The sequence below is a fragment of the Ictidomys tridecemlineatus genome, chromosome 7, assembly GCF_052094955.1.
Source record: "Ictidomys tridecemlineatus isolate mIctTri1 chromosome 7, mIctTri1.hap1, whole genome shotgun sequence".
NCBI classification, from domain to species: domain Eukaryota; kingdom Metazoa; phylum Chordata; class Mammalia; order Rodentia; family Sciuridae; genus Ictidomys; species Ictidomys tridecemlineatus.
This window is the reverse complement of record NC_135483.1, coordinates 180066190-180080587: the sequence shown is the minus strand read 5'-3', so window position 1 is coordinate 180080587 and position 14398 is coordinate 180066190. Positions and strand designations below refer to the sequence as shown.

The window sequence follows — 14398 nt, the reverse complement described above, 5'->3', positions numbered from 1 at the left end:
TGGACCTGAGGTTCCCAACCCTCCAATTCAGGAAGTGCTCTCTGTGGTCTGATCTCACTCCCTCCTGCTGCAGCCCGTTTCCTCCTCTTCCTATAGAAGGAGGGAGAAGGAGTCTCTTCCCAGGGAGGCCCTGAGACCGGGGAGTGCTGCCGCTGGTCTCTTCTAGCTGAAGAGAGAGAGTTTGTTCCCCAGAGAAGGGCAGCTGGCGGCGAGAGTGAGAGGGACAGAGGAAGATTAGCACCAGCAAGGGGAGGGGCAGCACGGGTGGTCTGTGAAGAGCAAGGGTCACACGCCAGCTCTCCTTGGTGACTGTGTGGCCTTGGGCAAGTGGCTGAGTCTCTGGGACCCTCGGTCTCCTCATCTGTAAAATGGGATACTGCTGACCTCCCGGGGAGACTAGGAGAATTGCTGGTCAGGGGAGCCGGGGCGGACGCGGTGTCCAGGGCTTCTTCAGCGCTGGGTGAGGGGGTGTTATCTGCTTTAACTTTATCTCATCTCAGGACTGGGGGAGGGAGGGGAGGCGCCTCAGGTGCAGGATCCGAGGAGGCATGGCTCCCGGGATTGGGCGGACGTGCTGGCAAGACCTGAGAGGGATGCCTCCTTAAATGTCATGCCTAAGTCATTGTCACCGAGGCCACCTTGCTCCAGACTCCCTGTTTGGAGACCCTAGAGCGGGTGGTCCACGGAGAGGGGGGACTGGCTTCTAGGTAGCACCAGTTCCGCACCTGCCACCTGCCCCCAAGGTGGATTCTGAGTCGGCCGGCTGGAGTCAGGGGTGCTTTGGGACGGTCCTGTGGGGCGGGGAGTCACTTGGGGAAGACTGGGGTCCTTAAGTTGCAGGTTTGGTCCCAGGAGTGGGTGGGGTGTGGTCAGAGGGAGGGCGTTGTCCCTCCCCGGGCTCCATCTGCATCTGCCCTCTGCAGCCGAGCTCGCGGGGCCCAGTCTGTGGGTTGACTGGGGACTCGGGGTCAGCGGCAGTGCCAGGAGCTTGGCAGGGTGCTCCGCCAACCTGGGAGTCAGCCCCGGCTGTGCCATGCACCTCACCACATGACATCTGTGGGTCGTCCCTCTCGGCATCTCAGTGTCCCAGTGGTGGAGCAGAGGAGGGAGGGGATGAGGTCTCAAGACCCTGTGATGTGGCGTGAGAGATGTCCTGCGTGTGCGTGTGCGGCAGGTGTAGAAACTAAGCAAGGGTGGAGGTCCAAGGTCCTGGGCAGCCAAAAACTACCCAAAGATGGAAGTTGAGGATCCCTAGGGTGCCAGTTGTGTGGCCAGTGAAGGGTCAGCATGGTGGTGAGGGCTCTCTGCGTGCCAGGCACTGTTCTAGGCTCTGGGAGTGGTAGGGAAGCGGCTTATATTTTAGTGAAAGGGTGACAGGCAGGGCTCAGTGGCTCTCTGCAGCCAACTGAACTCTGGGGCTGTTGCTCAGCTCAGGCGACCACAGCTCTGGGTGGCTGATAGCTACCCAGTGGCCCCTGTCTCCCTGCAGGGCCCAGGATGTGGTCTAGAGGGAGACCGTGGCCCTGGGACTGGCAGGGTGGGAACAGAGGGACAGACTTCAACCCCGGGAGCTTGTGCCGGGGGCTGGGTGTGCTCTCGCTGTGGGAGGGGCTCTGGTGTTTAGGTCAGGAGGGGCTCTTGGAAATTTTTAGCTTCTCAGAAAGCATGCCTCCGAAAGATGTGGAAGGCATCTGATCTCTGGCAAGTGTCACCCTGTGGCCGGCCTCCAGCTGGCAAGGGGAAGGGTGGGGACAAAGGGGCTGGTGCTCGGATGATCCCCGGCAGGAAGAGAAAGCTGCTCTTTCTTTGCTGAGGCCTGCGGTTTCTCGTATTGACTCTGCACCCCTCCTGTCTGCCCCCTGCCACACTCCTGCTGGCAGGAGGGTCCGGATGGCTTTGGGGTCTGTGGGGTGGCCCCAAGGCTGAGAGGATAAACAGTAGCCATGGCCAACATGCACTGAGAGTCCCTTGCCCCAGGCTCTTTGAGCCTAACCCTTTGGTCACCACAGAAGAACCCTAGACAGCCACTAGGGGCAGAGTGGCCCTCTCAGGGTAGCAGCTAGTTAGCAGGAGGGGACCTGGGTGTGGCCCAGGAGGGCTGCAGGCTGCTGGGGTTTCTCAGAGTCACCCAGGGACCTGGTGCAAATGGTCATTCCCGGTCCCTCCCTTTGGGGGAGCTGGACCTCGTGGGTCAGCAGCCCCTGGGCAGGCTTAAGTTTGAGACTCAGGCTCACACCCTGCTGAGACCTGGGCCTCTTAGGACTTCTTACTCAGGGGAGGGAGTGGAGGGGCTCTTCCGGGACCGGAGGGGCCTAGGGCAGGCACTTGGGTTCCTTCCGCAGCCCACCCTCGTCCTTTCTACAGAGGCAAGGTGGCCGAGCGGTCAGCAAGGGCTGTGGAGCTGGGAGCTCGGGCCTCGCCTCTTGCCTCTCATGCTGTCCGTGTTGACTCTGCCCGTGGAACATTCTGGGGTCTGCCTTCCAAGAGCCTCCCGCTCCAGGGGACCAGAGCTGCTCAGAGAGGAAGCAGTCTGGCCATCCTGGTGGACGTGAGGCCTCCACATGAGCATGACAGAGCCCTGGAGAGCAGACAGGGCCAGCGGGCTGAGGACTCCCCAGGACAGGCGGACCCCTCGTGGAGGGGTGGGTGGGATGGGTTTTCGCAGGAGGCACAACCTGCCCAGGCTGAGCAGGTGGCTCCGAGAGCTCCGGCTGCTGCCCGGCCTGGGCAGGGAGCCCTGGGGATTTGCGGCTGGCCTCATATATGCCCTGCCCAGGGCTCCGGGGCTCAGGAGTGGGGACGTGGGGAGGTGAGTGGTTAGGATTAGGGCTGAGCTGGGAGGGGCAGAAGGTGGCATCTTTATGTCTCCTCCAGAGCCATCCTCGGGCTTCAGGTGGGGACCCCTGAGAGTGGGGGTGGGGCGTGGCTCACGTGTGCACTGTGTCCCTGGGTCCTGTCTCCTTCGCCTCCCTCGCTGCCCTGGCCTCTGACTGCTCAGGAAGCCTCAGCCCCGTCTCCAGGCAGGGCAGGTAGATGCTTCCAGAAGGAGCATGGCTCCCTCCAGCTCAGCCTGCTTTCCCTCTCCCTGCCCCTCTCCGCCCACGGCTCCTCCCCGATCCCCAGCCTTCAGAAGTTCTTGGGTCCATTCCCCTGTGGTCACCAACAGTCATCCCTCCGTCTTGGGAATGGGTCTGGGGACAGCTACTTCCTGTTCTGAGGCACACCGTCGTCCACTCTGTCTGGGTGCCTCGTTGCCATGGCTTGTCTCCTCCCCTGCATTCGAGCTCCGGTCCTGCCTGAGTCAAGGGCCCACCGCCCCTTCACTGGGCTGGAGAGAGAGCCCTGGACACTGTGGTCAGGAGAAATGGGCCTGGGACAGCAGTTCTCCTTCCTGCTGTGGGGCCCCACTTTTCAGGATGCTTTTGTGGGAAGCTCTTCTGTTGGTTTGGGCAGAGGAAGGATAGCTGCAGGGTGACCAGTCCGCGGGTGTTTAATGGGGACCGCTGCACACCAAGGGTGGTCTCGGGCACAAGGGAGTCCCCCGCTGCACACCAAGGGCGGTCTCGGGCACAAGGGAGTCCCCCGCTGCACACCAAGGGCGGTCTCTGGCACAAGGGAGTGTTCAACTGAGTTGGTAAAAATGTTGCTTTGAATCTATTTTGGTGGATGATAGAATAAGAATCAGGAACCGATTGTTGGGAAAATAAGGCAGATCATCCCACAGTGAGATCATTACCCACTCCGGACCCAGGAAGTGGCCCAGATGGCCAGGCAGGGTGGAGTTCAGATCTCCCTACTCGGGTGGACTGGGAGGGCTTCCTGGAGGAGGAAACTCTCTCCAGAGGAAAAGAGGGGAAGTCATTCCACCAGGCAAGACCCAGATGTGGGACCAGGCAAGGAGGGTCCGGGTCTGGTGGAGTTCACTAGAGAAATAGGACCCACGCAGGTTTCTGTCCCAGGCTACTGTGACTTCATGCAAAGGGCACAAAGTGTGAGCCTGAGATGGGGGTTCAAATCCTGTTGTTCCCTTTAGAGCTGCTGCTTTGGGGACACTCACTGAATTTCTCATCTGTAAAGTGGGCCTAACAGATCACCATGGTCCTTCTCTGTCTGGAATCTTGTTGTAAATAAATAGTGCAGGTGAAAATGCCCGGCTGTTAGGAGCAAGACCCTCTGTACAGTTGTTCCTTGTTGCATTTTGAGGGGACAGTGGCTGTGTGGGTCAGAGGCCAGCACTGGACACCTGGCGAGGGTCCTTGCTGAAGGCCTGTAGGACTGGATGATTCTGATACTAAGAGGATTGACTTCATTTTCCAAATGTTGCCTCCCAAGCCTGGGGATAGCCAGGTCCCTGTTGCAGCCACCAGCCCTGGGGACGGTATGCCTGAGGCCTCACACTGTTCTCTGCCTTTGTCCACAGCCCATCACCACTGAGAGTGCCCTAAAGAATGTAATGGACACAGTAAGTGACAGCAGGCTGGCTGGGTACCGCGTGTCAGCCTGGGCAAGACGCAGAGGCTGGGGGAGTGCAGGGGGATGTGGCGGAAATTGGACAGATGTGGCTGGGACATCCTGCTGGGGTAGACTTGGAGTTCTTGGGGAAACTGGCGGGATGCTGGTGACCCTGGTGACCCTGGGAGGTGAGCAGGGGGAGGGGGAGGGGCAGCTGGGAGGAAGGGTTAAATGCGGGCTTCTGTATTAACTATGCAGAATGTGGGGAAGCTCTTTCCCAACAGAGCTTTCTGACTTAGCAGACAGACAGACACCCTCAGGGCCCAGCGGGAGAGGAAGGGGGGGCTCTGCAGCGGAGAAACTGAGGCGAGCCCCTGAGAGGGGTCTCCTGGCAGTGGCCAGCATGAAACTCCAGGTTTGGATGGGAGGACTTGAGATCAAATCCCGACTGTGCCGAGGTTCGAATTGTGTGCAGGGTGTGAATGCTGCCTCAGTTTTCTTTTCTGCAAAATGGGAATCAGCATCTCCAGCAGGAGTGTCCTGGGATGGAAATGGGCGGGTTCGGCCAGCTCCTTGGTGAACAGAGACCACACAAGTTTCCGGGGCCCTTCTGCCAACCCCTTCACCCCTGGCACCTCCAGCAGGGGTGGCCGAGATGCCCTCTCTGACTGCCGTCCTTCTGTCTACAGGGAGAAGGAGGCTCCCGGGGTGGAAATTCACGGAAAAGTCTGGAAGAAGAGGTGAGTGTGGGAGGGACAGGAGGAAGTGATGGGGCCCTGGCTCCCTGGGGTGATGGGTGGGAGGTGGACGAGGGCTCAGACCTGTCTTGCCATGTGGGTCTGACGCTCTTTCTAGGGACATGCCTGTGGGCTGGCTAGTGAGAGCAGCGTGGAAGGACGGGGCATGGGCAGAGGCACGGCGGGAGGGACCGGGCTGAGCAGAGGGCCTGGCTCCTAGCCTGGCTGGGCGGGAAGGTGGCAGGGCGCCTCCCTGGAGCCAGAGGTCTCTGGGCATGGCAGAGTCCCCCGTGGGGCTGGAAGCGGGGTTTGTGGGTCCCTGGGCTCTTTCTGCTCTGCATTTTGGTGAGAGGACAGAGGTCAGTTCCCTACGTGGAGGGACCCCGAGAAGGGCGCGGGGCTCTCCGGGAGCCTGCTCTGAGCTGGGTTTATCTCCGTGCCCTCAGGGCAGACCCCAACGAGGTGCTTCTCCGTCCTCCTTGCCCCTCTGACCACGGGCCCCAGGGCTGGCCTCCCCAGCCAGCCTCACCGCCCGCTCCGCGGAGGAACAGGGAGTGGTTTTGGCGGTTGGCACAGGGGGAGCTGTTGATGGCACGAGGCCCTATCATCTGACAGCTGCCTGACCCACGGTGGGGAGGGTGCTGGAGGGAGGTGCTGGGGGAGGTGGGGGAGGCAGCTCCTGCAGGCGGCCACACTCCTGCGGTGAGCCCACGGCCACTGCCACGCTGCCCTGGGGCTGCCTGCGTGCCCAGATATACGGAGCGGAGTTATCCAGAGGCCGCACGGGCCCCCCAGGAAGAGCAGCAGCATGCCTCTTAAGTCGGGGGCGAAGGCTGTGTTCAAGGTGTGTGCGCGAGCTGCCACTGTGGAGGCGTGTATGGGGAGGGGCTTCTGTCCAGGTTTGTCCTGTTCCTGGGTTGGAGGGTCGGGAGAGATTAGTATGTTGTCCTGTGGAGAATGAATTAGCTTTAGGTAGCCAGAGCATATACTATGTGCTCAATAAACGTGAGCCCTTCTTACAACTGCTATTTGGATTAGGGGGAAGGGTGGGCTGGGTGTTTCAGACCCTCCTGACTCCCCTCTCTAGAGGCTGGCCCTATTTTATAGATGAGGAGACAGAGGCTTGGGCCAGTCTGTGAGTGCCACTCCATCCCTTTGTGAATTGTCACTTGGATCTGGTGTCATCCAAGACTCCTGTCCCTTGGCCAGGGGACAGGGTCATAGCCAGTGAACCAAACCATGAAGCTTGGGCACATTTGGAAGCCTAGAGTTGCTGCCCTCTACTTCGATTCTGGGCCAGACAGAGCCTATAAATGACAGCTGCAGCAAGAGAGAGAGGTTAGACATCATGAAGAACTGTTGACTACAAAGTTGTATTTGACCTTGGTGCCTATGGGACCGTTTAGGAAGATGGAAGGCCTTTTATTTTTGTAGGAGAACGTTTTGTTGATCTGGGATGAAGGTGTGTGTGTGTGTTTGTGTGTTGGGTGGCTCAGGGTGTTGTCTGGTTTGGAGACAGAAGGGCACCATGAGTCTAGCTGGTCTGGTTGAAGGAGTGTGTGGAAGGAGAGCAGCCTTCCACAGGGGCAGCCCCGAAGACGGCCCACAGATTGCTGGGGAGAAAGGTCGCTTGGCTCCTGACTCCTGTGGCCACGCTTTCTGACCATTGAGGTGGCCCCCTGGCCGGCCGCGGGCTCTGCTGCTGTGCTCGGGTGAGGAGCCGCCTGCAGCGCCCGGCGGGCTGCTGTGTTAATGCGTCTGTTGTGGAGCTGTCCCCGCCTCTGGCCAGAGGCCCAGGACCAGCGCCGGGAATGGCTGCCCCGCCACCGTCCAGAGCTGGTGCGCAGCGCAGTGTGTGGACAGTGTGCTATGTCGCACTTTGTTTTGGAAAAATCCAGGCTAGTGAGCAGGAAGGAGAGAGGAAGGGATGTGGCTGCAGGGGGCTGGCGTGGAAGTGTGGCCACAGTGCCCAGAGGAGTCGCTGGAATGGGGACAGGCCCTATGTCGGTGGTCACCATCTCGGCTGCCTGGCACGACCCCTCCACCCCCTGCTCCTTACAGACCCTCCTCTCCACCCCTGGGGACTCCGGGTCAGGAAACAGTGTTTGTTTTGGTCCCCAGCTGTGGTGTATGGGCTGTGGACCTCGAGGAAGGCTGGGCTTCCCGCCCTGGGTGTGTAGCAGGGAAGAGGCAGCAAATAAAGGGGTCTCCAGGGTCGTTGACCTTGAGTCACCCAGGAGTGTCTGAATGAGATCAGACTCGGCCTGCAGGGAGGACCAAGGCAAAAAAAAAAAAAGTTGACAGAGTCTGTAGCAGGAAGGATGAGGGCTAGATACCAGGAGGAACTTCCTGATCATGAGGAAAATAAGACACTGTCTGGGGAAGGCTGTGGAACCTCCTTTCATGGTGCTCTTTTGGCAAAGGAGAGACTGTTTTGGAGATGAGTGTACGGGAGGGTTCTGTCGGGAGCCTAAGGAGTTGGATCAAAAGTTCTATTATTGGTCTGTGTCTTGGGGGAGGAGCTAGGAAGAAATTCAAAGATACGTGAGTTAAGGACTTTGAGATCCCCAGAGAGGAAAAGAATAGGATCCCAGGCAGCGGGGGACTTATTTTCCTTTCTAAAATAAAGTTGGTGACGTCCTCTAGTCGTTGTCCCCAGGGCTCTGAGTGGGGCAGGTGGAGACCCTGTCAGCGCCGTGCTGAGCCCACTTCACAGATGTGCCATGAGACGGAGCAGCCCTTCCCCCGGGGGCCCCTTGGTGGACAGGGACCTACCCCTCCACTCCCGAGAGCGTGGCCTGCACGGAGCCGGGGCCCCGACAAGGGAACACCCCGGTGATTCATGGGACCCAGATGCCTGGAGCCCTGGACCTGTCCCCGGGCCTCTGCAGAAGCCTACGTGACCAGGTGTGCTTCGGCCCCTGGCGGGAGGTCACTTGGGTGTTCTGCCCCGGGCCGAGCCTCCGCCAGGTCACGTGCCCCGCGCCCTGCAGAAAACAGGAAGCCCCATGGGTTCGAGGGCAGCCCAGTGATTCATCAGGGGATGACAGTCCAGCTGTTCGTCCCCATCCTCTGCCGTGGGGTCAGTGTCCAGGGCAGCTTCCTGCCGGCCTCCCCGCCCCGCTGCCCCGTGGAGCAGAGCAGGCCTGGACTCTGCCTTATCACCTCTGGAGGCGGTGGCCAGACTCTGTTGGGGCCAAGTTTTTATTTGTCTTGCCCGGCTTTTTTGGGGCGGGGAGGCTGAGGAATGTGGAGTGTCGTAAGGTGGGGAAACGGGAGCCAGTCCCTGGCCCTGCGCCCTCTCCCCACCCCTGCGCCTTTGGAGGCTCCAGCGCCCCCCTGGCTCCCAGTTCCCTGGCCAAGCTCGCCTCCGTCCACCCCATGTCTCCCTCGGGCTCTCCTGGACCCATGTTCCTGGCCACACCTCAGGCCTTGGCTGAGTCGTGGCTTCCAGTTGTTCGAAGCAGCTGTGGTGGCTTCCTCCAAAAGTGGTTGTGGGTCAGCGGCAGATGAAACCCCAGGGGTTATTTATAGCAGGGTGGCCCTGGGACCTGGAGCCAGGCCCGGGCCTGGGGAGAGTCAGGGACGCCTCATCAGGGACCAGCGAAATAAGATGGATGGAGTGCTGGGTTTCTGCGCTCCTCGGGGCGGGTAGGTTTGGAACAGACTGGTTTGGGGCTGGAGAACCAAACACAGCCCTCTACCCCCCACCCCCTGGCCTGACTCATGCAAACCGCGTCCTGGGGCCAGGAGGGCCGTGGAGGCTGAGGAACTCTCCGCCCAGCAGCCCCACTTGGCTCCTCAGTCCTCGCGCTGTGGTGGCTGCTGAGCCGCTGGGATCCAGAGCAGCCCAGGCGGGCACTCCGGGCACCACCTTGTCCTGCCTGCCTGGGGCAGCTGGTGAAGAGCCCTCTCTCCGCCAGCTGCCCTAACTTTAGGCTCAGCCGGGAGCTGGGCACTGCAGGGCCGGCAGAGGGTGAAGGGGCCCCTGGGTCAGGTCCCAGGTTGGAGAATGGATCCTGCTTGGTCATCAGCTTCCCAGGGACTAGGGGGTGAGTCACTCTGCTCTTCCTTGGCAGACTGGGGTCCTGTCTTCTCCAAGAGCTGGCTGCTAGTGGGTGGTCAGGGAGGGTGGGTTTGGGGAAGGCATGTGGGTACCGTGACACTTGGAGGGCTTGGGCCACCTCGACCCTGGGTGTCCTGATTCTGCATCTTGTGAGGTGGTTGTAAGGGTAGAGGATGCTGGGAGTAGGGGATGCAGGGTTTGGATTTTTTATAGGGGGAACCGTCCCAACTGCCCTTCCAGCAACTTCCCTGTTAGTGGCGCTTGATTCAGTGGCAGTAACGGGAGCACCAGCTGTCATCTGCTGATGCCAGCCATAAGGAAAGGGCGTGGCATGCACGATTCCTTTGCCTCCCCACGCGAGTCTGGAGGGCTGTGCCATCTTACACGTGACATTTCACAAGGCTCAGGGGGTTAAGTCACTCTCAAGGTGGCCCAGTAGGGTGCTGGACCAGAGCCTGGGGTCTGAGGGGCTCTGGTGCTCCGCTCTCAGGGGCTCTGACCCTCTGCTGCCCTGGAAGGTTTGGGGCACCAACTTGGGTCCGTTTGCCTAATCGTGTGCAGTGAGCCACCCAGGAATGGAGAGGGGAGCGGGGTCATAGTCACTGCATTCTTAGGAGTGTGGCTCAGTGCCGTGGCCCTTGGCTCTGTTCGAATGTGACAGGCCTGGCTGTTCTGTCTCAAGACTCTTGGCTGAATGATGGGATGTGGCTGCTTTCAAGGAGGGGAGAGTGTGTGGGATGACAGTGTCAGAGAAGACATGTCCAGAGCTGGACGGGGCACCTTGCCCTCCTCCTCCAGATGCTTTTGGGGTAGTCTGTATTCTTAGGGTCCTACTGCAAGGGTCCGGGAGGTCAGCGGAAAGTGTGTGTCTGTCCCAGTTAATGGAATTTTTGTGTCCCCAGTGCAGGTGGCACCAGCCTGGGAGGGGTGTATTTCTCAACTTTGGGGACTTCTTCCTTCTGTCCCTTTGGGGCTCGCCCATGGGCAGGCGGGCTCACGTGGGATTGGCACAGACTGTTTTTGGCTTCATGTTGCTGGGCTGCTGAGGCGTCGGGGTGGCAGGGCTGGAATGTTGGCAGAGAAAGGAGAAGAGGCTGTGTGCTTGGCGGCTGCCCTGTCTGCTCCCGCTCACGGCTCTCGGCTGCTCCCCTCCTGCATCCTGCCTGCCCCCCGTAATGCTGCATCTCTTCTCTCTTTCCCAGGGCTCCACTAGAGGCACCCCGAGTATCCAGCCCCATCTGCAGCCTGTCAGGTATGCCTGGCCCCCCGGGGAAGGGGCAGGGGTGCAGGCAGTGGGGTCGCTGTGGGTGTTCTTTATAAGTCTTACCCTTGGGTCCCCAGGACTGAAGTCACAAAGTGAAGGATGGGTAGATGGCCTTGGCCGCCATCACTTTTCGTGTTCCAGGGCTAAGCCAGACCTTGAGGTCATTCTTTATTTACCTGCATGAGCTCATCGGAGGCCTTGCACCAGCCCTGCAAGGTACACGTGTTGGCAGATGAAGAACTGAGTTTCAGAGAGATAAGGTGACTTCTTGAAGGTCACACAGCCATCCAGAAACAGGAGTGGGGACCTCTGGCATTGAGGCCTGTGCTAGATCTCCTTGTCCACAGATGGGGTTTCTGATGGTGGGGAGGTTTATAAAAGGGGTCTCTGTGTGTGTGTGTGTGTGTGTGTGTGTGTGTGTGTGTGGGTCCCCAGGGGGCCGTGCCTCACCCATCCAGACTGATATATCTGCGTCCATATTCTCTGGCTTGGGTCCCCACCCTCTGTGCCTCACCTTCACCCCCTGAAGCTTCTGGGATTAGTGAGAATGGCAGCTTTGGCGGGGGGCTTAATCCCCTGGAGGTTGTGACTCAGCAGCCCACCGGCTGGAAGTGGGTTTTTAGAGGACCGTCTCTTTTCCCTGTGGCTGCAAACAACTGACTTGGGGCAGCCTGGGTGTGATTCTGAGTTTTCCCAGCTGGTGGCGCTGTTCTGCCTTCGCATCCTTCCTGGGAACCAGCCCGAGCACCAGGCAGGTCAGTGCTCAGGATGGGCTGCACCTGACTCTTGCCGATGGTGACAGCGTCCCCCTCCCTTCCCCTGCTGTGCTGAAGGAGAAGCTGGAAAGAGGAGCCGACCTTCAGTGTCTGTCTGACAGTGCAGTCCCTTCCCTGGAGCCAGGACAGAGGGGCTTTGGAGGGTGGGGAGGAAAGTGAACCAGGCTTCCTGCTTTTGTATCCCTTTTGGGGGGTGTAAGTGCTTGTGACTTCTTGTCCCAGGCTGTCCTTGGGTCAGCATTGTCCTGGGGTCTGAGCCCCACATAAGTGGCTGCTGGGAGAAGCTTATCACGGGAACAAGGAGTGGCGGGGGCTCAAGGTCCAACTCACACTGGGCTCCTTTCCCCTGACCTCTGTTCCATCTGCTACTCAGTCCCCTCTCTGTCATCCCTCCAGGGAGAGGCCATTGTCATCTGGCCCCTTTCCATCCCCATTTAAGCACCTGGGACCTGACCAACCCTAGTGGAGATCTGGATTCTTCTAGGTTTCTTGGTGTCCTGGGGCTGGTATTCCCCAGCGCCAGAGTCCCCATCCCTTTAAAATACCCTGGCCAGTGCCCATGGTATCCTGCTGCGGTGGAAGGTTGACCAAATGGAATCCAAGTGTGGCCGACCTCAGGTAGAGAGGGCAGTGACACCAGAGGTGACAAGGTGCAGCGTGGGAGGGTGCGGCTGCCTCCCGAGGCCAGAGGGGGCTTCCCCAGTGCATCCTGGACCCTTCGCCTGGAGGAAAATCCTGGAGAGGTGTCAAGATGCGAGTCCCCTGCTCCCCTTACCCGGGGCCCAGGGGAGGGCCAGCTGCCCAGCCCCAGGGTCTCCCCACCTCTTCTGAGAACCCCCCACCACAACAGCACCAAAGACTCTGCACTCCCTTCGTTTCCTGGATCCTTAGAAACAGGGAGGCCACAGCCGAGAAGCAGCTCTGCAGGTGATAGGGGAGCCAGAGGCGGGGACAGCCAGGGAAAGGAGGACAGGAGCCGGCCTGCCTCCGGGGGCTGGAATGTACACTGTGGTCTGGCCCACCTGGAGCCTCCGGGAGCATGTCACCTGAGCTTCCTTCTCTTGGGAGGCCTCCCGCCCCCTCCAGAGCTCCAGCAGAGAAGACGGCCGTCCGGGGTGCGGGGACCACCCGGCCTGGCTCTCTGTCCTTTCACAGGTTGAATCACAGGTTGACGGGGACCTGGAATTGGGGTCCTCGTCATTTGGTTGTGACACGGTCTGAGGTCCTCGCCAGCCCCTGCCCAGCTGTCTGTCTGGTGCTCAGGCTGGCTGCATGGGCTTTGCCATGGGAAGCCTCTGGCCTGGGCCCTGGGCTGGGGATCAGCCATGCTCCGTGGCCTGGATGTGGGGAACCACACGAGGTGTCGGGGTGCAACTACCTGGTGCTTGTATCGGGGGATTCTGATGTGGACCCCCATCTTCCCACAGTCTCCCTAGAAACCTGAGTGTGAGCCGGACCATGGAGGACAGCTGTGAGCTGGACCTGGTGTACGTCACCGAGAGGATCATTGCCGTGTCCTTCCCCAGCACAGCCAATGAGGAGAACTTCCGGAACAACCTCCGGGAGGTGGCCCAGATGCTCAAGTGCAAACATGGAGGCAGCTACCTGGTGAGGAGAGGGCACCCTCCATCTGGTGCCCCTCTGCCCTTTCATCTGCGGGCGGCCTCTTCACTACTGTCCCCCGGTCCCCGGCCAGTGTGTCCTCTTTCCTTTAGCTCTGGAATCTCATGTGGCCTGAGTCGACACTCCCTTTCCTGCCTGAGTCTATCTGAGGAGTGTACCTGCAGCCAGAGTGTCGCATTGGGAAGTGTGTGTGTGTGTGTGTGTGTGCACGCACGTGTGGACCAGAAGAGAATAACACTCCTAGTTCATGTCCTTAAGCACTTGCTATAAGCCAGCCCTGTTCAGCCCTGGAAAGGGGACCCTTGCTGGAGCAGAGAGATGGGGTATTTGCCTCAGCCACAGGGTCAGTGGCAGACCCAGTCCAGCATCCGTGCTTCTGAGAAGTCTTAGGGCAGAGTCGTGGTTACATGTGTCTTTGGAGACCTGGTGGCTGGCTCAGAAGACACCTGACGTGGGTGGGTGGCTGGTGAAGGTCCCCTCGAATGCAGGAAGGCTGACCTGGCCCTGGCTCCAGGTCCGTGTTGCAAGGGGGTGCATGTGAGCTGGACCCACAGGCCACTTGTCCCCTTGAAGGAGTGCTGCAGGGGAGCAGAGGTGGGCGGGAGGAGGCCGTGAGGGTCCCAGGGTTGGGTAATGGACGACCACAAACTGCATGGCTTCAAACGACAGGCGCTTAGTGCCTCTCTGTTCTGGAGGCCAGCAGCAGAAATCGGGGCATCCTCAGGGCCATGCTCCTCTGAATCCCCGAGGGAAAGTCCTTCCTTGCCCGTTTGCAGCTTCTGGTGCTCCCTCTGGCAGGCTCCCCTTGGCTGGGTGCATCTCTCGGTTCTCTGCCCCCTTCACATGGCTCTGTTCCCTGTCTCTGTGCATCCTCCTCCGACTGTGAAGACATTAGTCATCGGGTTTAGTGCCCAGCCTAAATCCAGGATGTCTGCTATCAAGATCCTCAACTATTACAAAGGACCTATTTCCAAATAAGGTCACATTCTGAAGTTCTGAGTGGGTGTGAATTTGAGGGGCACCGTTCAACCCACGGTGGAAGCTCGTCCACCTGCTGTGTTGGGGCATTGTTAAGAACCGGGCTTTAAACGTCCAAAAGCCAGGGTTCCAATTCTGGCTCTGTGCTCACTGCTTCTATGATCTGCCTCAGGCTTCCCCTCTGTAGAATGGGCCTAGTAACACTCTCCTTTTTAGGGCTATTGGGAAGATAGGTCGGGTTGGCAGAGGGCAAGTGCTCATTGAGTGGCAGCCATGGTTAATATAACAAGGTGTGTTTCTTTATGGGGTGCAGGAGTGGACGAGAGCCGCCTGAGACCCCTCCTTACTTTAGGAGTCCAGGATTCCGTGTCACTTCTGTGCTCTGTCCTGGCTCCCTCCCTCCTGCTGGGTGTAGGTTCTGCTCTCCCAGGAGGTGACAGTGGTTTCCCCAGCTGCGGGCTGGAGGTGGACAGCTCTGCCCACCCCTTAGGGGGTGGAGAGA

General features: G+C 59.7%; 1 protein-coding gene across 25 annotated transcripts in view; it reads left to right on the top strand.

Moving 5' to 3' along the window:
• The window catches only part of Tns1 (tensin 1), a 208781-nt gene that overhangs the window by 113182 nt on the left and 81201 nt on the right, over window positions 1-14398 (top strand). For 21 of the 25 annotated variants that reach the window (XM_005330452.5, XM_040267778.2, XM_040267774.2 and 18 more), the window contains 4 exons: window positions 4421-4462; window positions 5142-5192; window positions 10458-10507; window positions 12723-12903. In XM_005330452.5, the coding sequence (XP_005330509.2) occupies window positions 4421-4462; window positions 5142-5192; window positions 10458-10507; window positions 12723-12903 (324 nt within the window). Of the gene's footprint in view, window positions 1-4420; window positions 4463-5141; window positions 5193-5888; window positions 6034-10457; window positions 10508-12722; window positions 12904-14398 lie in introns of those variants that run through there. The other 4 variants (XM_078017987.1, XM_078017988.1, XM_078017982.1 and 1 more) reach the window with 2 other exon arrangements.